This window comes from Budorcas taxicolor, chromosome 14 (assembly GCF_023091745.1).
Source record: "Budorcas taxicolor isolate Tak-1 chromosome 14, Takin1.1, whole genome shotgun sequence".
Taxonomy (NCBI): domain Eukaryota; kingdom Metazoa; phylum Chordata; class Mammalia; order Artiodactyla; family Bovidae; genus Budorcas; species Budorcas taxicolor.
Window position 1 is genome coordinate 44,890,635 of NC_068923.1, and position 26,877 is coordinate 44,917,511.

General features: G+C 38.8%; 1 protein-coding gene across 1 annotated transcript in view; it reads right to left on the reverse strand.

Moving 5' to 3' along the window:
- Positions 1 to 26,877, reverse strand: part of CPA6 (carboxypeptidase A6) — a 300,719-nt gene that overhangs the window by 32,959 nt on the left and 240,883 nt on the right. Inside the window, exons 7-8 of the mRNA XM_052651924.1 lie at positions 15,265 to 15,375; positions 14,683 to 14,773 (exon numbers count right to left, since the gene is read on the reverse strand). Of these exons, the coding sequence (XP_052507884.1) occupies positions 14,683 to 14,773; positions 15,265 to 15,375 (202 nt within the window). The remainder of the gene's footprint in view (positions 1 to 14,682; positions 14,774 to 15,264; positions 15,376 to 26,877) is intronic.

Below are 26,877 nucleotides of genomic sequence, written 5' to 3' on the forward strand. Positions count from 1 at the left end.
TTTTTCTTTACCTTTTATGTGGACTCTTAAAATCACTTTTTACTATGTAATGTTTGATTCTGAAGTGTTTATGTAAAAATGATAGTAAAACTTTCTCTGCTTTATTTACTGCAAATATTTTTTTCTCACATAGTTGCTTATCTTTGGTTCCTTAAACAAACACTTAGTTCTTTATATAATAAAGATATGTTAACATTTAGAATTCATTGTGGTGTATGCCATGGTTGTTTATGGGAATAATATTCTTAGGTCAGGCTTTTTAAAAATTATATATATATTATTTTATTTTATTTATTTATTTTTAAATTTTATTTTTACTTTATTTTACTTTACAGTACTGTATTGGTTTTGCCACACATTGACATGGATCTGCCACGGGTGTATACGAGCTCCCAATCCTGAATCCCCCTCCCACCTCCCACCCCATATCATCCCTCTGTATCATCCCCGTGCACCAGCCCCAAGCATCCTGTATCCTGTACCGAACATAGACTGGCGCTTCGTTTCTACATGATAGTTTCGATGCCATTCTCCCAAATCATCCCACCCTTTCCCTCTCCCTCAGAGTCCAAAAGTCCGTTCTATACATCTGTGTCTCTTTTGCTGTCCTGCATACAGGGTCATCATTACCATCTTTCTAAATTCCATATATGTGTCAGTATACTGTATTGGTATTTTTCTTTCTGGCTTATACAATCGGGTCCAGTTTCATCCATCTCATTAGAACTGATTCAAATTTATTCTTTTTAATGGCTGAGTAATACTCCATATTTTAAAAGTAGTGTTTTTAAATGGAAAAGTATTGGGTTGGCCAAAAATTTGTTTGGATTTTTCTGTGACATCATACGGAAAAACCTGAATGAAGTTTTTGGCCAACACAATATAATTTGAATCCAAATATCTGTCTTCAACAGGGCTTCCCAGGTGATTCAGTGGTTAAGAATCCACCTTCCAATGTAGGAGAGGCAAGAGATGCAGGTATGATCCCTGGGTTGGGAGGAACTCCTGGAGTAGGAAATAGTAACCCACTCCAGTATTCTTGCCTGGAAAATTCCATGGACAGAGGAGCCTGGTGGGCTCATGGGGTCAGTTCATGGGGTCACAAAGGGTCAGACACGACTGAGCATGCACACACATCTGCCTTCAGCAATCAATACCTGCCCTCAGCAATCCATTTGGTATAGAGAAACTGGAATAATTATCTTCAAAGTTCATTAGGTCATGTCACTTCTCAGTTCAAAACTTTGCGGTGATTTTTTTCCCCATCCCATTCAGAACATCATCCCAAGTCCTTCCTAAGAGGCTGGACCTACATCATCTCTGCTCTGTCTGCTTCTCTGATGTTATCTCCTACCCATCTCTTCTTCCTCCTCCCTCGGTTCCAGGCATGCAGCCCTCATTGCTCTTCCTTAAAAGATGCTCCTGACTCAGAGATTTTACACTGTTGCTCTCTCTACCTGCTTTTCCCCCAGACCTCCGTCACTCTCAAGTCTCATCAGATGAGATCATCTTCCCTCTGTCACCTAAGACAGTTAACCCACCCTCACCCTGTCACTCTCTAGTACTTTCCTGGCATTTGTTTCTTCATAGCATGTATGACACTTGACTTTGTTTATTGCTGTTCTCTCAGTAACTAGCTCAGCAAATCATAGTTACATAAATGAATGAATGAATTTGGTTACTCATCTGATAACCTCTGAAATGACAACTATATAATATATAGTTGGTATTTTTTCTTAGGTTGTGAAATACTTACAGCTTAGAAATACTACTGGCCACCATCAAAAAATGAACAAACAGTAAGCGCTGGAGAGGTTGTGGAGAAAAGGGAACCCTCTTGCACTGTTGGTGGGAATGTAAATTGATATAGCCACTATGGAGAACAGTATTGAGGTTCCTTAAAAAAACTAGGAATAAAAATACTACCATCATTAGTATCAGTTATTGCTCTGGTTTAAATATTTGTGGTTCCCCCCTCCCAAGTTCATATGTTGAAATCCTAATGCCCAATGTGATAGTGTTAGGAGGTGAGGCCTTCGGGACATAATAAGATTATGAGGATAGGGCACTCATGGATGGATAGTGACCTTATCAAAGAGAACCCAGAGAACTCTCTAGAACCTTCCACCAAGTGAGAACCCAGAAAGAAGCTGTTACCTATGGACCAGGAAGTCCTCATAAACTGTGGATCTGCTAGGAACATGATCCTGCACTTGCCAGCCTTTAGAACTGTGAGAAATAAATGTTTGTTTTTTTTTGTAAGCCACTTCATCTCTGGTACAGTTGACCCTTGAGCAACACAGGTTTTGAATTGCATGGGTTCACTTATATACAGATTTTTTTCAGTAGTAAGTCCATAGCACTCCATGATCCCTGGCTGGTTGAATCCTCTGACGCAGAACCTTTGATGTGGAGGAGCTGCAGATATGCAGGGCAGACTATATATTGTACCTGGACATTTAGCTGTGTGAAGGGTTGACACCCCTAACCCCCATGTTGTTCAAGGGTCAACTGTATTAGGCTATGGCAGCCTGGAGAGACTAAGATAGTTATTTGTGGGAGACACTTAATAACTTCACCTGGACCACTAGGGTTTTGCAGTTCTCTAGGATTTTTTATGGCTGGGGAATGCTGCTGTTTTGTGTAATTTGGGGAATGCTGTTCTAGAAGACAGTGTGAAGGCACGGTGACTGCCCATGTGCTTCGTGTCATTGTTCAGCACATCACAGCTTTTCAGTTATAAAAAGTGGTAGATAAAAAGAATATCATTGTTTTCCTATTTCTGCATGTAAGAATAGCATTCAAAAGAGATTGCTTTAGTAATAGAAAAGTTACTTCAAAAGGAGTTTTCATTAAAAATAAGCATACATACAGAAAGGAAACAGGAATCTGAAAATGAGGCAAATAGCAACATTAGTGACCCAGAAGGAAGCTAGTAATGTAGTAATGCTTATGTAATGTTAAAAACAGTAATGAGGACCCAAAAATTCAAAGCGATTAGATATGTATAAAATTTATGAAAATAAAAAATTACATGACTTGTCAAATGCAAATGATAACAGCTGGAGGAAAATGATCAGAGAGATGTAGTTTGTATCTAGTGAACTCAGAAATCCAATAATGCTGAAGAGCAGCCAGCATAAGGGAACAAAAATAAGTTGATAAAAACCTTAAAATCTTCACTCTTATGCCCAGCATGGGCTTCCCAGGTGATGCTAGTGGGGAAGAACCTGCTTGCCAATGCTGGACATGTGAGTTTGACCTCTGGGTCGGGAAGATCCCCTGGAGGAGGGCATGGCAACCCACTCCAGTATTCTCTTTGGAGAACCTCAGGTAGCCTGGTGAGTTACAGTCCCTAGGGTTGCAAAGAGTAGGATAATGACTGAAGTGGCTTAGCACACATGCTCAGCACAAGACTAGAAGTCTAAAGATTTAGCAGCATGGGAGGCTTACCTGCTGAAACAAGTACAATAATATTACTGGACTTAAAAATCAGTGCCAAATGAAAAATCAGGAGGTCAGTGTCCTAGGAACCAAGGGAGTAATTCTGACACGTCCATTGTGCCTCACTTCACGCTACTTTCTTCATTGATTTTTGAAGATGAGCTGTTCATAAAACGTTTCTAAACGTTGTAGTGTCATTTTCAAAAGCTTCAACAAAGATATCTGAGCATGATGTTGGAAAATATGTTAAAAATTAAACTAAGATACTGTCATCCCCCTTCTAATTCCTACATATTTATTCAGAAGAATGATCAGAGAAATAAAACAATATATCATTTTGTGTACACTATGCAATCAATAGCAAATGTTATTTAATTTGTTGTTACAAAAAACTAATTTTTGGATGTGTCTTGCACAAAAAACATGAAATATAAAATAGGGAGATGAAGTGAGTTTTACATATAATCGATATCTGGATTAGGAAAAACTGGATTTACAAGTAATTTGCCAAAAGGTAAAATAAAATAGCTCTTTTTAGTGGTGGATTATTGGGAAATGTGTTTGAATTATGAGAGAAGAAAATGAAAGTTTTTTTTGCATTTTCCTAAAGTCTTAGAAACAGGAGGATTTGCAGTTTAGCTTTGTGACCTTCTATCCTGGAAAGAGACAGGTGCTCAATACCTTTATTTTGATTTAAAAGTGGATTTATATATGTACCACAACCTCTTTATCCATTCATCTGTCAATGGACATCTAGGTTCCATGCTAGATGTCTGTGCTCCCATGTCCTGGCCATTGTAAACAGCTGCAATGAACACTGAAATACATGTGTCCTTTTAAATTATGGTTTTCTCAGGGTATATGCCCAGTAATGGAATTGCTAGGTATATATATATGTGTGTGTGTGTGTGTGTGTGTGTGTATAATGTAATATTACTCAACCATACAAACAAATGAATGTGAGTCAGTTGTAGGGAGGTAGATGAAACCAGAGTCTGTTATACAGAGTGAAATAAGTCAGAAAGTGAAAAACAAATGTATATTAATGCACATATGGAATCTAGAAAAATGGTACTGATGAGCCTGTTTTTAGGGCAGGAATAGAGATGCAGACATAAAGAACAGACTTGTGGACACAACGAGGGAGGGAGGGGCTGGCAGAACTGAGAGAGCAGCACTGACACACATACACCACCATGTGTAAAACAGGTAGTTAGTGGGAAGCTGCTGTATGACCCAGGGAGCCCAACCCAGTGCTCTGTGACAACGTAGAGGGGTGCGATGGTGGTGGGTGGGAGGGAGGCTCCAGAGGGAGTTTCATTTCAGTTCAGTCACTCAGTCGTGTCCAACTTTTTGCAACCCCGTGGACTGTAGCATGCCAGGCTTCCCTGTCCATCACCGACTCCCAGAGCTTGCTCAAACTCATGTCCATTGAGTCGGTGATGCCATCCAACCATCTCATCCTCTGTCGTCCCCTTCTCCTCCTGCCTTCAATCTTTCCCAGCATCAGGGTCTTTTCCAATGAGTCAGTTCTTCGCATCAGGTGGCCAAAGTATTGGAGTTTCAGCCTCAGCATCAGTCCTTCCAATGAATATTCAGGACTGATCTCCTTTAGGATGGACTGGTTGGATCTCCTTGCAGCCCAAGGGACTCTCAAGAGTCTTCTCCAACACCACAGTTCAAAAGCATCAATTCTTCAGCTTTCTTTATAGTCCAACTCTCACATCCATACAGGACTACTGGAAAAACCATAGCTTTGACTAGATGGATCTTTGTTGGCAAACTGCTGTCTCTGCTTTTTAGTATGATATCTAGGTTGGTCATAGCTTCTTTCCAAGGAGCAAGTGTCCTTTAATTTCATGGCTGCAGTCACCATCGACAGTGATTTTGGAGCCCAAGAAAATAGTCTCTCACTGTTTCTATTGTTTCCCTATCTATTTGCCATGAAGTAATGGGACTGGATGCCATGACCTTAGTGTTTTGAATGTTGAGTTTTAAGCCACCTTTTTCGCTCTCTTCTTTCACTTTCATCAAAAGGCTTTTTAGTTCCTCTTCACTTTCTGCCATAAGAGTGGTGTCATCTGCATATCTGAGGTTATTGATACTTCTCCTGGCAATCTTGATTCCAGCTTGTGCTTCATCCAGCACAGCATGTCACATGGTGTACTCTGTATATAAGTTAAATAAGCAGGGTGACAATATACAGCCTTGACGTACTCCTTTCCCAATTTGGTGGCTCAGAGGATAAAATATCTGCCCACCATGTGGGAGACCCAGGTTCGATCCCTGGGTTGGGAAGATCCACTGGAGAAGGAAATGGCAACCCACTCCAGTATTCTTGCCTGGAGAATCCCATGGACAGAGGAGCCTGGCGGGCTATAGTCCACGGGGTCACAAAGAGTCAGACACAACTGAGCGAGTTCACTTTTTTTCACTTTCACTTTCCCAATTTGGAACCAGTCTGTTGTTCCATGACTGGTTCTAACTGTTGCCTCTTGACCTGCATACAGATTTCTCAGGAGGCAGGTAAGGTGGTCTGGTATTTCCATCTCTTGAAGAATTTTCCACAATTTGCTGTGATCTACACAGTCAAAGGATTTGGCATAATCAATAAAGCAGAAATAGATGTTTTTCTGGAACTCTCTTGCTGTTTCGATGATCCAACAGATATGGGAATTTGATCTCTGGTTCCTTTGCCTTTTCTAAATCCAGATTGAACATCTGGAAGTTCATCGTTCACACACTGTTGAAGCCTGGCTTGGGGAATTTTGAGTGTTACTTTGCTAGAGTGTGAGATGAGTGCAGTTGTGTGGTAGTTTGACATTCTTTGGCACTGCCCTTCTATGGGATTGGAATGAAAACTGACCACTTCCAGTCCTGTGGCCACTGCTGAGTTTTCCAAATTTGCTGGCATATTGAGTGCAGCACTCTCACAGCATCATCTTTTAGGATCTGAAATAGCTCAACTGGAATTCCATCACCTCCACTAGCTTTGTTCATAGTGGTGCTTCCTAAGGTCCCCTTGACTTTGCATTCCAGGATGTCTGGCTCTAGGTGAGTGATCACACCATCGTGGTTTTCTGGGTCATGAAGATCTTTTTTGTATAGTTCTTCTGTGTATTCTTGCCACCTCTTCTTAATATCTTCTGTTTCTGTTAGGTCCATACCATTTCTGTCCTTTATTGTGCCTATCTTTGCATGAAATGTTCCCTTGGTATCTCTAATTTTCTTGAAGAGATCGCTAGTCTTTTCCATTCTATCGTTTTCCTCTATTTCTTTGCACTGATCACTGAGGAAGGCTTTTTTATGTCTCCTTGCTGTTCTCTGGAACTTTGCATTCAAATGGGTGTATCTTTCCTTTTCTCCTTTGCCTTTAGCTTCTCTCCTTTTCTCAGCTATTTGTAAGGCCTCCTCAGACAACCATTTTGCCTTTTTGCATTTTTAGTTCTTCAGTCACTCAGTCAGATGTAATCCCTTGAATCTATTTGTCACTTCTACTGTATAATTGCAAGGAATTTGATTTAGGTCATTCTGAATGATCTAGTGAATGAATGGTCTAATATCCCCAGAGGGAGGGGATATATATATGTGTGTGTGTGTGTGTGTATGACTGATTATCATTATTGTATAGCAGAAACCAACACAACATTGTTAAGTGATTATCCTCCAGTTTTAAAAATCAATTGGATTTACCTAGACAGTGCTAGTGGTAAAGAACCTGACTGCCAATGTAGTATTCTTGCCTGGAGAATCCCATGGACACTGGTGCCTGGCAGGCTATAGTCCCTAAGGTTGCAAAGAGTCGGGTATGAATGAAGCGACTTAGCACATAGCACACAGAACATATTAGAATCACCATTCACAGAGGTAGCTGGAATCTCAAGGGTCTAGTTTGATCAGCTAGTTGACATTTAATCCATCACTCTTCACTCAGAATTATCCAACTCTTGTCTGTACATCTCTGATGGTGTAAATTCACTTGCACTCCTATTGTGTGTTCCATGCCTCTGAAACATTCGATGTGGAATAGTCTCTCCCTGAGCTTACCTGGAGGGCAGACTCAGCACTTGCTCATAGCCCCAGACAGCAGACCCAGTTCCACAAAGCCTTAGTAAGTGAAGTAGATGGTGCTGAATTTGAACAATGGTGGTGGTTATGGAATACATACTGAAGACAATTTACATACTTCACAGCAAAATTTAATTAAAATTCTCATTAGATAACTTGGCATTCCAAACCCCTTTCTAGATATCCTAGCAACATTGCCTCTCTTTTCTTTCCCTCTCCTAGCCCCAGTCCTTTGAAGTTTCCTATGTCTTGGTAGCAGTGCAACCCAGGTTCTCAGCTAGAACAGCTCTCTAAAAACTAAAGCCCTTCAGCTGAAGAAATTCTCAGAAAGCCACCCAGTGACCTTCTCTTGTACTTTCACAGCCATTGGCTGAGAACAGCCACTAAGTGGCCGTTTCCCTTTTCATCTCAGGTGATGTGTCAAAATATTTGCTCCGTCAAAATATACCTCTCTTATTTTGATAGAATGAGGGGTTGTTGGGAGGAGAAGGGCATATGTGGAGAGGTGCATATGTGATTGGGCTCCTACAAAACGTGGTTTTCTCCATATGACATGTAATTTACAATATTAGGTAATGGAGTCTGCTAAAAAGAGTAGATATGTTTTAGTATGTGCCTAATTTCATCCTAAATGATAATTAAAATTCTTTAACAGTTTTATTGAGCTATAATTACATCCCATAAAATCCACTCTTTTTAAGTATACAGTTAAATGAATTTTAGCATATTCATGATCACTACCACTATCTAATTAAAAAACATTTTCATCATCTCCCCCCCAAAACCCTTACCCATTACAGTCACTACCCCCTCTCTGTCAGTCTTGGCAACCAATTATCTACTCTCTGTCTATGGGTTTGTCTATTCTGGACATTTATATATATATAAATGGAATCATACAATATTTGTTGTTTTGTAACTAGTTAATTTCATGTAGCATTCATGTATGAGTTATTTTATGGATGTGTGTTTTCATTTCTCATGGGTATATACCTAGGAGCAGAATTGCTAGGTCATATGGCTACTCTGTGTTTAACTTTTGAGAAACTATTAAAACGTTTTTTCCAAAGTGGCCACATCATTTACATCCCCACCATCAAGTATTGAGTGTTCCAGTTTTACCCTCACTAATACTTGCTATGCTTTTTTTTTTTTTATTATTATAGCCATCTTAAAAAAAATGAAGTATGTTTGCTTAACAATGTTGTATTAGTTTCTGGTATACAACAACGTGAATGTATGAATACATATATACTGCAAGGCAGCCATATGTATACATATATTCCTTCCTTCTTGAGCCTCCCTCCCATACCCCCATCCCACCCCTCTAGGTTATCACAGAGCACCAAGCTGAGCTCCCTGTGCTGTATAGCAGCTTCCCACTAGTTATCTGTTTCACACATAGTAGTGACTGACACTGTATGACAGACTCTAGGTCCATCCACATCACTACAAATCACTCAATTTCATTCCTTTTTATGGCTGAGTAATATTCTATCACATATATATATATATATCAGTTCAGTTCAGTCACTCAGTCATGTCCAACTCTTTGTGACCCCATGAATCGCAGCACGCCAGGCCTCCCTGTCCATCACCAACTCCTGGAGGTCACCCAAACTCATGTCCATCGAGTCAGTGATGCCATCCAGCCATCTCATCCTCTGTCGTCCCCTTCTTCTCCTGCCCCCAATCCCTCCCAGCATCAGAGTCTTTTCCAATGAGTCAACTCTTCACATGAGGTGGCCAAAGTATTGGAGTTTCAGCCTCAGCATCAGTCCTTCCAATAAACACCCAGGACTGATCTCCTTTAGGATGGACTGGTTGGATTTCCTTGCAGTCCAAGGGACTCTCAAGAGTCTTCTCCAACACCACAGTTCAAAAGCATCAATTCTTTGGTGCTCAGCTTTCTTCACAGTCCAATTCTCACATCCATACATGACTACTGGAAATACCATAGCCTTGACTAGACGGATCTTTGTTGGCAAAGTAATGTCTCTGCTTTTTAATATTCTATCTAGGTTGGTCATAACTTTCCTTCCAAGGAGTAAGCGTCTTTTAATTTCACAGCTGCAATTACCATCTGCAGTGATTTTGGAGCCCCCCAAAATAAAGTCTGACACTGTTTCCACTGTTTCCCCATCTATTTCCCATGAAGTGATGGGACCAGATGCCATGATCTTCGTTTTCTGAATGTTGAGCTTTAAGCCAACTTTTTCACTCTCCTCCTTCATTTTCAGCAAGAGGCTTTTTAGTTCCTCTTCACTTTCTGCCATAAGGGTGGTGTCATCTAAGGTTATTGATATCTAAGGTTATTGATATCTAAGGTTATTGATATCTAAGGTTATTGATATTTCTCCTGGCAATCTTGATTCCAGCTTGTGCTTCTTCCAACCCAGCATTTCTCATGATATACTCTGCATAGAAGTTAAATAAGCAGGGTGACAATATACAGCCTTGACATACTCCTTTTCCTATTTGGAACCAGTCTGTTGTCCCATGTCCAGTTCTAACTGTTGCTTCCTAACCTGCATATAGGTTTCTCAAGAGGCAGGTCAGGTGGTCTGGTATTCCCATCTCTTTCAGAATTTTCCACACACACATGCATATTTATATGAAAAATCTTCTTTACCCATTGACCTGTTGCTGGGGTACATGTGTCTTTTCAAACTATGATATTTGCAGGGTAAATGCCCAGAAATGGGATTTCTGGGTCATATGGTAGTTCTGTTTTTAGCTTTCTAAGGAACCTCTGTACTGTTCTCCATGGGTGCTAAGTCGCTTCAGTTGTGTCCGACTCTTTGTGACCCCATGGACTGTAGCCCGCCAAGCTCCTCTGCCCATGGGATTCTCTAGGCAAGAATACTGGAGTGGGTTGCCATTCCCTTCTCCACTGTTCTCCATAGTGGCTGTATCAATTTACATTCCCACCAACAGTACATGAAGGTTCCCTTTTCTCTACACCCTCTCCAGCATTTATTATTTGTAGATTTTTTGATGATGGCCATTGTGATTGGTGTGAGGTGATACCTCATTATAGTTTTATTTTGCATTTCTGTACTGATTAGTGATGTTGAGCATATATTCATGTGTTTGTTGGCTACCTGTATGTCTTTCTGGAGAAGTATCTGTTTAGGTCTTCTATCCATTTTTTGATTGTTTTTTTTTTTTTTTTTTTTTTGGTGTTTTGATATTAAGCTGCAAGAGCTGCTTGTATATTTTGGAGGTTAATCCTTTTTCAGTTGCTTCATTTTATAATATTTTCTCCCATTTTGAGGGTTGTTTAGCCATCTTAATGGGTCCTCATGGCTAATGATGTTGAGCATTTTTTTATGTGCTTATTCCAATTTGTATATCTTCTTTGGAGAAATGTCTGTTCAGATCATTTGTGTGTTTAAAATTGGGTCATCTTTTTATTGTTGACTTGTAAGAGTTCTTTTAATATTCTGAGTTCCTAATCAGATATATGATTTGCAAACATGTTTTCCCATCTGTATGTTGTCCTAATAGTAATTTACATGTAGGCAACACTTGAATTATTCACAGATTAAAGCTTAGTATGGGATTCATCCAAACCCTTTGGTTTTCTCCTGGATTTATTGCAATTTGAAAAATTATGTACTCACAGTATTCTCTAAAAAAGAGTGCATAGAGGAAGGAAAAAACAACACAATGTCTAAGAGAGTGTATGTGCTCAATTAACTTTGGCAAATGAATGAATGAAATTTATTCTTGGTTCCTACACTACTCTGCCTTGTTAAGTCCCTCTGCTGGACTTTCAGAAGAGTGATATTTATTTTATAGCCTGAAAGCCCCTGGGGTGGGGGGGCTCTAAAGTATTTGAAGTGAAAGTATTAGTCACTCAGTCATGTCTGACTCTTTGCCACACATGGACTCCTCTGTGCATGAAATTCTCCAGGCAAGAATACTGGAGTGGGTAGCCATTCCCTTCTCCAGGGGATCTTCCTGAACCAGGGATTGAACCTGGCTCTCCTGTATTGCAGGATTTTTTACCGTTTGAGCCACCAGGGAAGCACAAGTATTGGACAGGTATACCTATTTCCATGTATATGCTCTAAGCTGTCTTTTCCACATTGTATTCAGACTGTTCTATGCATGTCTACAGATTTTTTTCATGATAAAACCACAGTTTCATGTTCTCCTCTTTAAGTCTGAGACTCAGTAATTTGAGAGAAAGAAATACTGGTTGTTGTCAGTTCAGTGCTGACTTGATAGTGTTTTCACCGGTCCTGGGCTTTTCTATATCAATAATATTACAGATATATATTTGGAGGTTCACTTAGGGATTTGATTTTATGTACTACGATGCCGTTGATCTACGAGTGGTTCCCTCAGTGAAGGAGATGGATTAGATGCTGTGAGGGAGAAAGCCGCAGCTGCCTGCGGTTCAGATCAGCTGAATCCACTCGGGAGACCTTGGTGGGGAGGAAGGCCCAGCCACATCTGCATTCCTGCGTCACCTACAAAGGTCCATCAGGGTCATTTTGTCACTGACATTTGACAAAATCCCCTGCACATCATGAGTGCCAACTCATGGAAAGTATCAGAATGATTCAAACAGGGGGAGAATCAAAGGAATTCCAGCTGGGACTGTAGTTTGGAACAAAGAAGGTACATGGCTGAAGGAAGCAGGCTGGAGAAAGGAGGAAGCACAGGGAAGCGAGCCGCTTCTTTGTAACTGGGTATAAACAAGAGTCTAGCTTTACCCTGCAGAGCTGGCTCGCCTGCTAGTGTGACTTGACTCAGTTACTATCCTGGATGCTCACTCAGGTGATTGTGGGCATCTTGGCCATGACATGCCTGTGGATGCGGGCACCTGGCAGCTACTGAAACAGCACACGTAGGTATGAGCTTGCAAAAAGTTCCCGAGAGATGGAAAAAAGGGAATTTTTAAAAGTTAGTGATCTCAGGGAGTTAATATGAACAAGTTTGCTTTCTCAGTCCTGCTTGAAGGAAAAAAAATTTTAAATCTAAATAGCCATCAATAGTTATCACTTTATAGTATTTTTTAAAAGATTTTTTTTTTTGGTGTCTTTATTGAATTTGTTACAATATTGCTTTTGTTTTATGTCTGTTTTTTGGCTGTGAGGCATATGGGTCTTAGCTCCCTGACCAGGGGTTGAACACATATTGGAAGGCAAAGTCTTAAGCGCTGGATTACCAGAGAAGTCCCCACTGTATAGTATTTATGTAATACTTTTCTTTCTCTCATAAGTGCAAATACTTTAAAGCTTATCTCATGGCTCATCACCACAACACTCCCCTGAAGGAAAGAGGTAGTTTTACAAACAACTGACCTGAGGCTCAGAGGTGAACTGAGTGTTCTGGAAGGTGGGGAAGAATGGTTGGGTCACTAAGATGTAGACCCCTGTTTGAAGCTAGGACCGAATCATCATTAAACGTATGTTAAGTCCTTTAATTCCTTTAAGAACCTAATGAGGTGGGTATTATTATTATTACTAATTTGGTAGATTGGAGAAAATCACCCAAATCAGTCTGCTAATGATAGTAGAATGAAACCGTGAAAGTGAAGTGCAAGTGTTGAGTCGCTCAGTCTATCGACTCTGCAACCCCATGGACTGTAGCCGCCAGGCTGCTCTGTCCGTGGGATTTCCCAGGCAAGAATACTGGAGTGGGTAGCCTTCTCCAGGGGATCTTCCTGACCCAGGGGTCAAACTCGGGTCTCCCCGAGTTTGCAGATTCTTTACCGCCTGAGCCACCAGGCAAGCCATCTCTCTGTGATATTCTAAACCATATTCTTTCTGCTTTGCCATATTCTGGTTTGCCAGTTCTAATGGATTAAAGAATGTTCTGTGGGAGGAATCTCAAGCACACCCAGTTATCCTGCCTGCTGCTGGTGGGGATGGGAAGAGTGGCATCTGATACCGAACCAAAGCCTCACAGAAGGAAAGACTGATGAGCTTCATTTCTAAGAGACTCTCGTGAGACATACTATTGCACAACGCTCTGGTCTGTATTTGGAAGGACTCTGAGAAAGGGTAGCTCTTTACAACTCCATGTGGCTTACACTTGTTTCCCTCCCCGCTGTTGCCAACTAGGATACCTAGCAAAGTAATCCAGAATATGTCGCTTGCCCCCAAATATGCCTCTTTGACATAAACATTAATTTGAGTCCAAGGCAATTGAGCAGCAGCAAATGCAGGAGAAGTTCTGTTCACCTTCCGCTTTTCTGCCTAAAGACAGGATATAAATTCTCCTACTGGAGACAGACCTTTAGCCCAGAGACAGCACCAGAGAAATCTGCAAACAAGCCTTCCTGCTTGAGTTTCTTCTCATATAATTATTTCCCACAGTTGGCAGCCCTTGGAAACTTAAAACTGTTTTCCTTTGTCCTATTGTTTCTCTACAAGTTTATTGCTCTTCTTTGAAGACTCTGTATAAGTTGGTGTTCTAAGTTGCCACTTCGAGTTACTTTTCATGAACTTTCTCCCATGTATCCTGTGCAGAGCCCATTAATAAACTGTTTTTCCTTGTTAATCTGTCTTTCTGTTTAAGAGCCCCAGCTGAAAACCCAAGATGGGATGAGGTCAAGTTTTGCCTCTTCTACGCTAGCTGTGGCTAATTTTCTGTTTCTCTCTTTTGCTATCTGCCTGCTTCTTTATTTTGCCACAAGAGTTTCCTTTCTTAAAATGACATCCTCTCCTTATTTAAAAGGTTACTGTCACGAAACATGGAATGTATTGGAAATATATTCACCAAATGAATGCCTAATCAGTGTATGATTGGCAGGTTGGTAGATTCTAGACAAGGATTTGGCAGCTGTGATCACCATAGACAGATGAAGACAGGGTCAGCATTACTCTCAGTGAAAGGACAAATTACGTTGACTGGATTTATACCACAAACCACATTTCCTGTTTTAGTTTCTGAATGACAAATATTTCTTAGTTTTCTGCTTTTATGTCTGTGTTTTAATTTTCAATTTTTAGGATGAGGTTGCCAGATTTGAATCCTTTACGAAAATGTTTTCATTTTCTTTTGTGAATTACAGCTACAGTGCATAACATAGGAGGTTTCCACATACACACAGACATCAGTGTTACATCGGAGCCCTAATGGGCTCATCATTTTTGAGAGTGAACGCGATGGATACCTCTGAATCCGGATCCCAATTAGTCCCCAACATACCACACCATTTTACCCTCCAGTTTCGATTGGCATCCACTCCACGGCAGTGAAACCTTGAGTTCCTTGACCTTGTTTTTCTCCAAAATCGATCCTAGATGTAATTAAAAGAAAAGAGGTGCTGAATTAACAGTTAAGAGGTTATCCCCATGCATTTTAGTAGTTCTTCAGGGAATGAATCACAGCAGTGAAGGGTGGGGGATTTCCTCCAAGAATAAATAAATCCATGGAGTGAGAAGAGGACAAGATGAGCACTGGACACCCAGGTTCATGGTCCAATTCCTGCCACAGACTTCTCTCTTAGTTTCTCTTGGCCTCATTTCTTCACAGGCAAAATTGAATAAGCTGGACTAGACAAGTGATTTTTCATAATTTATTTGAAAGGAGACATCTTTTTTTAAACATGAAATCATATGCAAAAGACACACATATATAAACAAAATCAGAAGGCTGATGCTGTGCTGGGGAAGGGAGTGGAAATCTTTCATAGCTCTGGAAGTACTAGGCTGGCTGCCCACCAAGCATCCTTCCTGCTTTAGGACAATTTTCCATGTTTTTTTCAGTTGGATAGGCAAAGTGACTTACATTGGTCCAGCTAAAATGGTATCCATCGACGTTAAACACAGGCATGATATAGAAATACAGATGATTCAATGTTTTTCTCATGGTTGGGTCACTCCTATATGTTAGAAGAGCCTATAAGACAGAGGTGACATGTTTCTTACAAATCAATCCCAAATAAAGATTTCAAAAAATAATATGAGAAATATTTTCTATCTATGGGAAATACTAAACATATTGAGTTAAAAAGTAACAAGCTAATATGAGCTATAATTTGACATCACATGTTCTTTCTTGAGACTTCTGTCTCAAACTATTTCTGATAACATTTTAGCAAGGGTGCAAAACAGATTAATCGGGCAGCCTCTTATAATATTTAAGATCTGGCTAAAGTTTAGGATGATTAAGAAAGCAGCAATTTATATATGATCAGTTCTTTTTAAGACTCCATTCAGTTGTGGACAAAACAATTACCTAAATATTTTTATATTCTTACATGATACATCACAACACAGGATAGTTATATGTGCCACTTAATTGTTTATGTGTAATGAGTAGCAGACTCAAGTTTTGGAACTTACTGCATGGACACTCTGTTCTTTCGTGACTTTTCTACAAAGAGTTTAACAATTATTTATTGTGTCACCTTTACAATGGTTCCTTTGAAATGTTGCTTCTGTGTGACTGATGACAGGCTTGAAGATTCTGTACTATTTGGCCTCAAATAGAAAAGCATTAAATATGCTATATCAAGTTAAGAATACAAATATTTTGAAGTACCATTCCTATGGAACGGACTTTTAAAATAAGTCCTTTTTGATGCATGTTTTTCTATTTATAAAGTACCTTAGACAAACATTTAGAATATTTGTAACAATGGCTGGCTTTGGGGAGGGGGCCTGGGGGACAATGTATGGGAAAGATTACCACTTCTCATTTTATATCCATTTGGATTGTTAGAATTTTACCATATTAAAATAATTCAAAATCAAATAATTCTTAAATTATATCTTGCTTTGGAAAATTTAAATACTTAAAAGTTTCAATTTTCCTTTACATCCAGGTATGTAGAATTTCTGAACCAATCATAAGTAGCATTCTGTATTTATACAGTGAGAATTCTGTTAATAGAGAGTAGCAATCCAATAATGCAATCTATTATGAGAAAGTATCACTATATTAGAAATAATACTGAAAATACAGGAATATATTCAAGAACATAAGAAATGAGTTAAATACTATTTTATTAAATATAATTTAAATACTTATAAATTAATACAAGTTGATAAACATTGTTAATACAATTCTCTTTTGTTCTCCTTGAAGACTCAATAATTTGCTGGCCAAATAACTTCGGTAGAACTTTCATATGTGCTTGAATTTCTATTAACAGTCCAATATCTCAAACTAGAGGAAAGTTCCTGGTATGTGATCAATTGTACATACCCTGGAATTTTGTTTTCCTCTAATAAAAGGAGGTCTGCCAAAGCTTGGAGGAAGTCTGCTGGTGGGATGGCAGAGACAGAGTCATATGATTAGCTAACTTTTCTCCCTTAACATTAGAGGGTTGTGGTTTTCCATGCCACTCTAGAGAGGAAGAAGAGATGAAAAGAATGTGGAGCAGCAAGGCAGGAATGAAGGGATAGGAAAAGTTGTAATTTCTCTCCTTTCTCTCATAACACTGGGATCCATGGCTTGTTTGTCTCAGTCCAAACTAGGGAAGTCTCACCTCTTCCAAGCACAGAAAATGTGCTACATGTCAGCACATTGCTGCTGCTACTGCTAAGTCACTTCAGTCGTGTCCAACTCTGTGCGATCCCTTAGACGGCAGCCCATCAGGCTCCCCCGTCCCTGGGATTCTCCAGGCAAGAACACTGGAGTGGGTTGCCATTTCCTTCTCCAATGCATGAAAGGGAAAAGTGAAAGTGAAGTTGCTCAGTCGTGTCTGACTCTAGTGACCCCGTGGACCGCAGCCTACCAGGCTCCTCTGTCCATGGGATTTTCCAGGCAAGATTACTGGAGTGGGTTGCCATTTCCTTCTCCAGCACATTAAACACTAGATTATGCTGGACACTTGCATGTGGGCCTTCTCATTTTATTCTGCCTTCTCTTCCTCCAACGCAATTGACTGCCATGCTTTTGTATTGGAGAAAATACTACTAACTTCCTTTTAAAAGAATCACTATTTTAGGCAAATAGAAAAAATACAAAGAAATTACATCCATTACATCTTGTTGTATTTATCGAATCTTTTGAAGAGAAAATCAAGACATTATAGGTGAAACTAGAGCTCCCCCTTTTTTTAAATCACTCTTAGGTCCCATTTTCCTCCCTCCTTTAATAAGTATCCTCAATTTGCCATTATCATTTCTGCGTATGATTTTCTAATCTAGTACATACATGTGGATTCATGAACAATATATAATATGTGTATGCTTTGAAATTTCATGTAAATGAGATAATGATATGATATGCCAATCTTCAGTTTGCTTTTCTCTCCAATATTATATTTTGACACTTATTAAGTTGATGATTTATTCATTTTTAACTATTATATGGAATTCCATTATAGGCAAATGCACACTATATCTATCCCTTATTTTGCTGATGGATGGTTATGTTGTTTCTGATATTTCAGTGTTACAAGATTGGCAGTGAACATTCCTGAACATTTTTCCTAGACATGTGTCAAAGTTTCTTTATGATATAAATCTAGGAATAACTTGCTAGGTCATGGATTTCTGTGCCTTGCACTTCACTAAATGTTGCCATTTTCTGTCTAAATCAGCAAATATTTTCATTATCAGTAATGAGAATTCCCATTTCTCTACAACTTGCCAACCCTTGGTTTTGTTAAGCTTTCAATGAAAAAAGTTAATGGGTATGAAAATATGTTTAGTTGTTTACTTCATATTTCCCTGATTACAATTTATATTGAACAACATTTATATAATGATAGGCCATTCTAGGAATTGCTCACTCATATTATTGCCTATTTTTTCTATTAAACTCTCATTCTTATATTCTGAATATTAATCTTCATTTGGTTATGTGTGTCATGATCATCTTCCTTTCTTGCGGCTAATTGCTTATGTTCATGTCCTTGTTGTATGTAAGTTTTCAATTTTATTACCCTTAAATTCATATGTGTTACTTAAGAACCCATCTCTGTTTTAAGATTATAAAGCTATTACCTTGTATTTTCTTCAAATATCTATTTTAAAGTTTCTTTTTAAAGACCTTAAAACTGCTAGAAATGATTTTTTACATGATGTTCAGTTCAGATTTATTCATTAATGTTTCTATTATGGAAGGCCAATGGCTCTCCTGTACTCACTTGGATGAGTTGTCTTTCCCCCAGTAAGTTAGTATGTCACCTCTGTTGAGTATCAGGTTTTCTTTCAAGGGAAGAATTGTTCTATTGCATTTTGGTTTATATCTATTCACCAAAACCACATCATGATTTACCTAGACTCTGCTGAGTCTCATTGAATGTCTCCCACATTCAGTTCCATTTCAAAATTATCTTGGCTATTATTGACTCTTCTCCATTTATGTTAATTTTGAAACTGAGGTTGAGTACATGACAGATGTTCTGTTCTATATTAGGTTGTTCTTTTTTGCCATTAATTGATATTGAATTTTAACAAATAATCTTTCCTCATATAGTAACATAATCATGTTGTTATGGTCAATTTCAGTAAGTAACTTTCTAACATTAAATCATCCCTCTATTTCTGGGTTAAGCCCACTAGGTTATGATATACACTGATATTATGTTGGCTGGATTTAGGTTGCTAATATTTACATCTGTATTTTTGAGTAAGATAGACATAGTTTTGGTATCAGAGTTATTACTCTATTATTTGGGGAGTAAACCATCTAGGCCTACAGCAGAAAGGAATAAAATACAAAATAAAGGTATAGAGGGGAAGATGTATCTTTAATTTGTTTCATTGGTTTCTGCTCTTTATTCTTTCTTTCACTGACTCTTTTTCTCATTTCTTAAGAGTTGAAAGCTTAGCTCATTAAGGGCATCTTTATTCTTTTTCTAATATATTTATTTAAAATTATAAATTCCTCTTCAGTAGTACATTAGCTACATTTTATATGTTTTGGTATATAATAGTTTTGCTTCCATTCAGTTGTAAATATTGAAAAATTTCCTTGATTTCTTTAAATTATGAGTTATTTGTAAATGTCTGTATATTTTAAATCATGTAAATTAACCATCTTTTTTATGTGAGCTTTTTTAAAGTCATATTTTTATAAATAATTTCTAACAACTGCATTGTAGCCAGAGGAGATGATCTATGTGATCTTTGGTATCTCTTGACCTTGCTTTCGGCCTAGTATTTAGTCAATTTTTGCAAATGTTTCAATGGTGCTTGAAAACAATATGCATTCTCTAGTCACTGGATGTGTGTTCTATATGTGTTTATTAGATTACACCTATTAATTACACTGTTTTTGTCAGCTATATTCTTACTAAAATTTTTGCCTGTCTGCTGTCTTAATCACTGAATTGTGCTTAAAAACTCAATTATTTTATTTTTTAGATTAATTTTTATCAGAGTATACAATACTGTATTAGGCTCTGCTGTACAGCAAAATGGATCAGCCATACGTATACATAAATCCTGTCCCTTTGGGAGTTGGTGATGGACAGGAAGGCCGGGCGTGCTGCAGTTCATGGGGTTGCAGAGTCGGACACCACTGAGCGACTGAACTGAACTGTCCCTTTGGACTTCCTTCCCATTCAGGTCACTTCAGTACATTAACCAGAGTTCCCTGTGCTGTACAACGTGTTCTCATTAGTCATCTTTTTATACATAGTATCAATAGTGTATATGTGTCAATCCCAGTCAGCCCATTCCTCCCCCTACCTTTCCCTTGGTAGCCATACATTTGGTCTCTCCATCTGTCTTTATTTCTACTTTGCAAATGGGATTGATCATTTATACCACTTTTCTAGATTCCATAGATATGTGTTAACACACAATATTTGTTTTTCTCTTTCTGACTTCCCTCTTCATGACACTCTCTAGGTCTATCCATGTCTCTACAAATGACCAATTATGTTCCTTTTTATGGCTGAGTAATATTCCATAGTATATATGTACTATATCTCCTTTATCCGTTCCTCTGTTGATGGACAGTTATGTTGCTTCCTATTTATGTTATGTCCTAGTAATTGTAAGTAATGTTGCAGTGAACATGAGGGCTCGTGTATCTTCTTGAATTACGGTTTTCTTTGAATATATGCCCAGGAGTGGGATTGCTGGGTCAAATGGTAGTTCTATGTTTATTTTTTTGGGAAAACTTAATATTGTTTTCCATAATGGCTGTATCAATTCATACTCCCACCAACACTTTTCCCCACACCCTCTCCTGCATTTATTCTTGGTAGATTTTTTTATTTTGGCCACTCTGACCAGTGTGAGGTGATGTCTCATTGCAGTTTTGATTTGCATTTCTCTGATAATTAGTGATGTTGAGAATCTTTTCGTGTGTTTGTTGACCATATCTATGTCTTTGGAGAAGTGTATATCTAGATATTCTGCCCATCTTTCATTTGGGTTGTTTTTTTTATATTTAGTTGCATGAACTGCTTGTATATTTACGAGATTAATCCTTTGTCATTTGCTTTGTTTGCAAATATTTTCTCCCATTCTGAGGCTTGTATTTTCAGCTTGTTTATGGTTTCCTTTGCTGTGCAAAAGCTTTTAGGTTTAATTAAGTCCCATTCGTTAATTTTGGTTTTTATTACTCAAAGAGGTGGGTCAAAAAAGGTCTTGCTGTGATTTATGTCAAAAAGTGTTCTGCCTATGTTTTCCTCTATGGGTTTTATAGCATCTGGCCTTACATTCAGGGCTTTAATCCATCTTGAATTTATTTCTGTGTATGGTATTAGGGAGGCATTTCATGTGGCTCAGTGATAAAGAATTTGCCTGCCAAGTAGGAGACATGCATTTGATCTTTGCGCTGGGAAGATCCCCTGGAGAAGGAAATGGCAACCCACTCCAGAATTCTTGTCTGGGAAATCCCATGGACAGAAGAACATGGCACGCTACAGTCCATGGGGTCACAGAGAGTCAGACAGGACCGAGGGACCAAAACAGTAAAGAACATGGTGGTAGGGAATGTTCTGATTTCATTCTTTTACATGTTGCTTTCTAGTTTTCCCAGCACCACTTACGAAGTCATTGTGTTTTCTCCCTTGTATATTCTTGCCTCCTTTGTCATAGATTAGGTGGCTACAGGTGTGTGTTTATCTCTGGGCTTTCTATCATGTTGTACTGATCTATATTTCTATTTTTGTGCCAGTACTATACTCTCTTCATTACTGCAGCTTTGTATGTAGTCTGAAGTCAGGGAGCCTGATTTCTCTAGCTCCATTTGTCTTAAGACTCATTTGGCTATTTGGAGACTTCTGTGTTTCCATATAAATTGTAACTTTTTTTTGTTTTAGTTCTGTGAAAAATGCCATTGGTTGTTTGATAGGGATTGCATTCAATCTGTAGATAGCTTTGGGTCGTAGTCATTTTCATAATATTCTTCCACTCCAAGAACATGGTATATTTCTCCATCAATTCATGTCATCTTTGATTTCTTTCATCAGTGTCTTATGTGTTTTCTATGTACAGGTCTTTTGCCTCCTTCAGTTCAGTTCAGTTCAGTCCCTCAGCCATGTCCGACTCTTTGCGACCCCATGAATCGCAGCACGCCAGGCCTCCCTGTCCATCACCAACTCCCGGAGTTCACTCAGACTCGCGTCCATCGAGTCAGTGATGCCATGCAGCCATCTCATCCTCTGTCGTCCCCTTCTCCTCCTTTCCCCAATCCCTCCCAGCATCAGTCTTTTCCAATGTGTCAACTCTTCACATGAGGTGGCCAAAGTACTGGAGTTTCAGCTTTAGCATAGGTAGGTTTATTCCTAGGTATTTTATTCTTTATTCCTAGGTATTTTATTCTTTTTGTTGCAATGGTAAATGGGATTATTTCCTGAATTTCTCTTTCTGATCTTTCATTGTTAGTGTATAGGAATGCAAGATATTTCTGTATATTAATTTTGTATCCTGAGATTTTACTAAATTCATTCATTAGCCCTAGTAGTTTGCTGATGGCATCATTAGGAGTTCCTGTGTATAATATCATGCTATCTGCAAAGATAACTTCTTCTTTCCAATTTGGATTCCTATTATTTATTTTTTCTTTCCTTGTCGTGTCAAAACTTCCAAGACTATGCTGAGTAAAAGTGGTGAGAGTGGAGCTCCTTGCTTGTTGCTGATCTTAGAGTAAATGCTTTCAGCTTTTCACCATTGAGAATAAGGTTTGCTGTGGGTTTGTCATATACGGCCTTTATTTTGCTGATGTGGGTTCCCTTTAGGCCCACTTTCTGGAGAGCTTTTATTATAAATGTTTGTTGAATTTTGTCAAAAGCTTTTTCTGCTCTATTAAGATGATCAAACGGTTTTTATTCTTTAATTTGTTAATATGGTGTATAATATTGATTGATTTATATATATTGAGTCCTTGCATCCCTGGGATAAATCCCAGTTGTTCTCAGTGTATGATCTTTTTAACATATTGTTGGAATTGGCTTCCTAGTATTTTGTTGAATACTTTTGTGTCTATGTTCATCAGTGATATTGGTCAGTAATTTTCTTTTTTTGTAATTTTGTCTGGTTTTGGTATCAAGGTGATGGTGGCCACATAGAATGAGTTTGGGAATATTCTACTAAAACCTCATTTTAAAACAATTTATCACTTTTTATTATAACTGTCAAGTGTTTTTATATATTTTGGGTGTTCTTTGGAAGGAATGATCAGCTAAAGCTGAAACTCCAGTACTTTGGCCACCTCCTGCAAAGAGCTGACTCATCGGAAAAGACTCTGATGCTGGGAGGGATTGGGGAAAGGAGGAGAAGGGGACGACAGAGGATGAGATGGCTGGATGGCATCACCGACTCGATGGACGCGAGTCTGAGTGAACTCTGGGAGTTGGTGATGGACAGGGAGGCCTGGCGTGCTGTGATTCATGGGGTCGCAAAGAGTCGGACACGACTGAGTGACTAAACTGAACATGGCTTTGTTTTAAATTTCTTCATTTCCAAATGATGTATTAAATAAGGAAGCTGTTTCCTAGCATTCTTTTCTGGAGTGGATTTAATATTTGAGATGTGCTGGAACATGTTCTTCCTCTGACAAGTAAACAGGGTGTCATTGTTTTGCATATGCTATATTTGTGATTTTTATAACTCTAAGAATTGCAGCCATTCTCCATCTGGTCAGACAAAATGAGAATGATCACAATGTGATGATGTTCAGAGCTGAATAGGAAAATTAAGAAACCTCTTTCTTCAGTGCTTTACATAATGGCTGTAGATGGTTTCTTGTATGTTTAGGTGATATTTCTAGGAAAAAAATGATCATGTGGCATTCTATCATACTCTAACATAATCATACTATCATACTTAAAAGATGATCATGTGACTGTCTATCATACTCTAACAAATGATAAAGAACATTGGGGCGTGCTTTCCTTCTAACATGTGGGACTCTTTTTAGCAATCAATTCCCACCATCCATACACACAGGAAAGGAGATACCTACTAATCGAGTTCCTTCCTGGTTTTCCAAGTTTAATTTCTTGACTACTATTGTTGCTTACAAGGAAGATTTAAGTAGTCATGACCTGAAAGCCAGTCACAAAACCATGTTCCACACGCCTCATTGTGGCAGTCTTTAGGTACTACACTCACCTCCATCAATTCACTTAAAAATACTTTGCTGAGATGGATTTTAAGATAAAAGGTACAGTTCTGAGTATAACATTCTGCTAGGAAAGTGATATGTTGGTATTAGGTTATGGAATTTCTGAACTTGATGAAGAGAGACAAAGAATGAATCTATTTGGTACCTATCAAGACTGCTTTGGCTTCCACATAAAGAGATGCATGTCATGTACCAGAATCAGAATCAGAATTCAGGAAATCAGTCTTGAATATTCATTGGAAGGACTGATGCTGAAGCTGAAGCTCCAATACTTTGGCTACCTAATGTGAAGAACTGACTCACTGGAAAAGACCCTGACGCTGGGAAAGATGGAAGGCAGGAGGAGAAGGGGACAACAGAGGATGAGATGGTTGGATGGCATCACTGACTTGATGGACATGAGTTTGAGCAAGCTCTGGGAGTTGGTGATGGACAGGAAAGCCTGGCTGCAGTCCGTGGGGTCACAAAAAGTCAGACACAACTGAGTGACTGAACTGAACATATGCCAGAATTCACCAAATAAACTTTAGTTAAATTCAAAGAAAAAATTTGCAATTATGAAAGTATTTGTGTGGTAAGAGAAGGTTAGGCCCGAGAGTTCCCCCTTTTCATTGTTTTTGGATTTTAGTTGGTTGGATGTTGCTTTCTTAGAACTCTATGGCAACCTGGAATGTGACACTGTTTTTAGGATCAGTGGTGCTGGCCTTTATAAAGGCAGCTTAAAATTTTTTTCCATTATTTTTCTTCTAGAATCACTACAGACGACCTAAAACTATTACAAAGAATACATTTGAATCAGTTCTAATGAGGTAGACAAAACTGGAGCCTGTTATACGGAGTGAAGTAAGCCAGAAAGAAAAACACCAATACAGTATACTAACGCACACATATGGAATTTAGAAAGATGGTCATGATAACCCTGTATGCGAGACAGCAAAAGAGACACAGATGTGTAGAGTAGTCTTTTGGACTCTGTGGGAGAGGGTGAGGGTGGGATGGTTTGGGAGAATGGCATTGAAACATGTATATTATCGTATGTGAAACAAATCGCCAGTCCAGGTTCGATGCATGATACAGGGTGCTCGGGGATGGTGCACTGGGATGACCCAGAGGTATGGTATGGGGAGAGAGGTGGGAGGGGGGTTCAGGATGGGAACACATGTATACCCGTGGTGGATTCATGTTGATGTATGGCAAAACCAATACAATATTGTAAAGTAATTAGCCTCCAATTAAAATAAATAAATTTATATTTACAAAAAGAAGACCTAAAAATAACAAGCACATATTGAGTGAAGTGCATGCTGGGAGAACTAGCTGTTATAACTGAGGTCAAAGGAACAGCACAGTCACCAGTCAAGCTGAAGAAGGTTCTCACCAAGACTGGAGTGGAGTAAAACTATTTATGGTAGAAAAGAGTTGGAGCACCCAAGTGGGTGCATCTTGACACAAAGGAGTTATTTTATGATGCAATAATTGGAGAATGAATTACAGCAGGAGAGCGTTCCCAGGGAAGTTTTTAAAAAGGGAGCTTAATGTATAATGTATTCAATGTCACACTGTGAGAAGCTCCTTAAATACAATATGGTAACTAAGTAATAGCTTGGAAGCAACGAATGATGATGAATGATGGAGAACTGGAAAATCATATGCAAATCTAGTTATTTTTATACTTAATTAATTTATACTGAGAACCTCTCAGAGACTGGCCAGTCTAACAGGGCAGGTGACTATTGAAAAATGTTATCTATTAATCTATATTTTCTATTAAGAGATATAAACATTTGAAATATTTTGTATTACGTTAGCTGCATTACTTTTTTCCTTAAATAAAACCACTTCACAGTTCTAGAATTTTTGTACTGAGATAGCCTAATAACAATGGTTGGTTGTATTTAATCAGGTCCCCACTCCAGTACTCTTGCCTGGAAAATGCCATGGACAGAGGAGCCTGGTAGGCTGCAGTCCATGGGGTCGCTAGGAGTCGGATACGACTGAGCGACTTCACTTTCACTTTTCACTTTCATGCATTGGAGAAGGAAATGGAAATCCACTCCAGTGTTCTTGCCTGGAGAATCCCAGGGACGGGGGAGCCTGGTGGGCTGCCGTCTATGGGGTTGCACAGAGTCAGACACAACTGAAGTGACTTAGCAGCAACAGAGTAGAGGCCAGGACTGACTTGGTGGCATTGTTAAAATCTACTACGTAAGAATCATTAACCTACAAAAAGAAAGTATAGGCATCTTCACTCTGCATGGCTCTGATATACACAAATTTCAGTAACCATGGTTTAGTTAAATAATAGCAGTCCTCCAAGTACAGTTCAAATTTGTTACTAGTGCTAGGTCTTAACTCTATAAACCACTATGTAAATTATAGCTGTGCATCAAGACCTGTGACAAATTGTGCCACTTGTCTTAAAGTCTGTGGGTGTGTGACTGGCCACTGTGCGTGTGTTTACTCGGTTCACACACAGACAGCAAAGTGTGTAGCTGTGTTGCTCCCTTGTCTTCCGGTGAAAAAACTCATGTGGCATTTTGCAAAAATGGATATGGTAAGAGCGAAATTGGCCAACAAGGCTTAAAGTGAAGCAATAATGCAGATAATGCAGAAGGGAAATATGAATCAAATGTAAATGGAGTTATAGTTATAGTATACTATAGTTACAGTATAACTCCATTATGGAGTATATTATGGAGTTAGTGTATAACTCCATGCTCTATAATATAGAGCATGCTATGTATAAGACATTATGAATTGAATTAAAAGGGAAAAAGAGCTTGGTTGTAGGATGCAGAGGATTAAAGAGAAGACTGGGGAGGGTGAGAAGGAAAGGAGAATATAAGGAGTTAAAGGTAC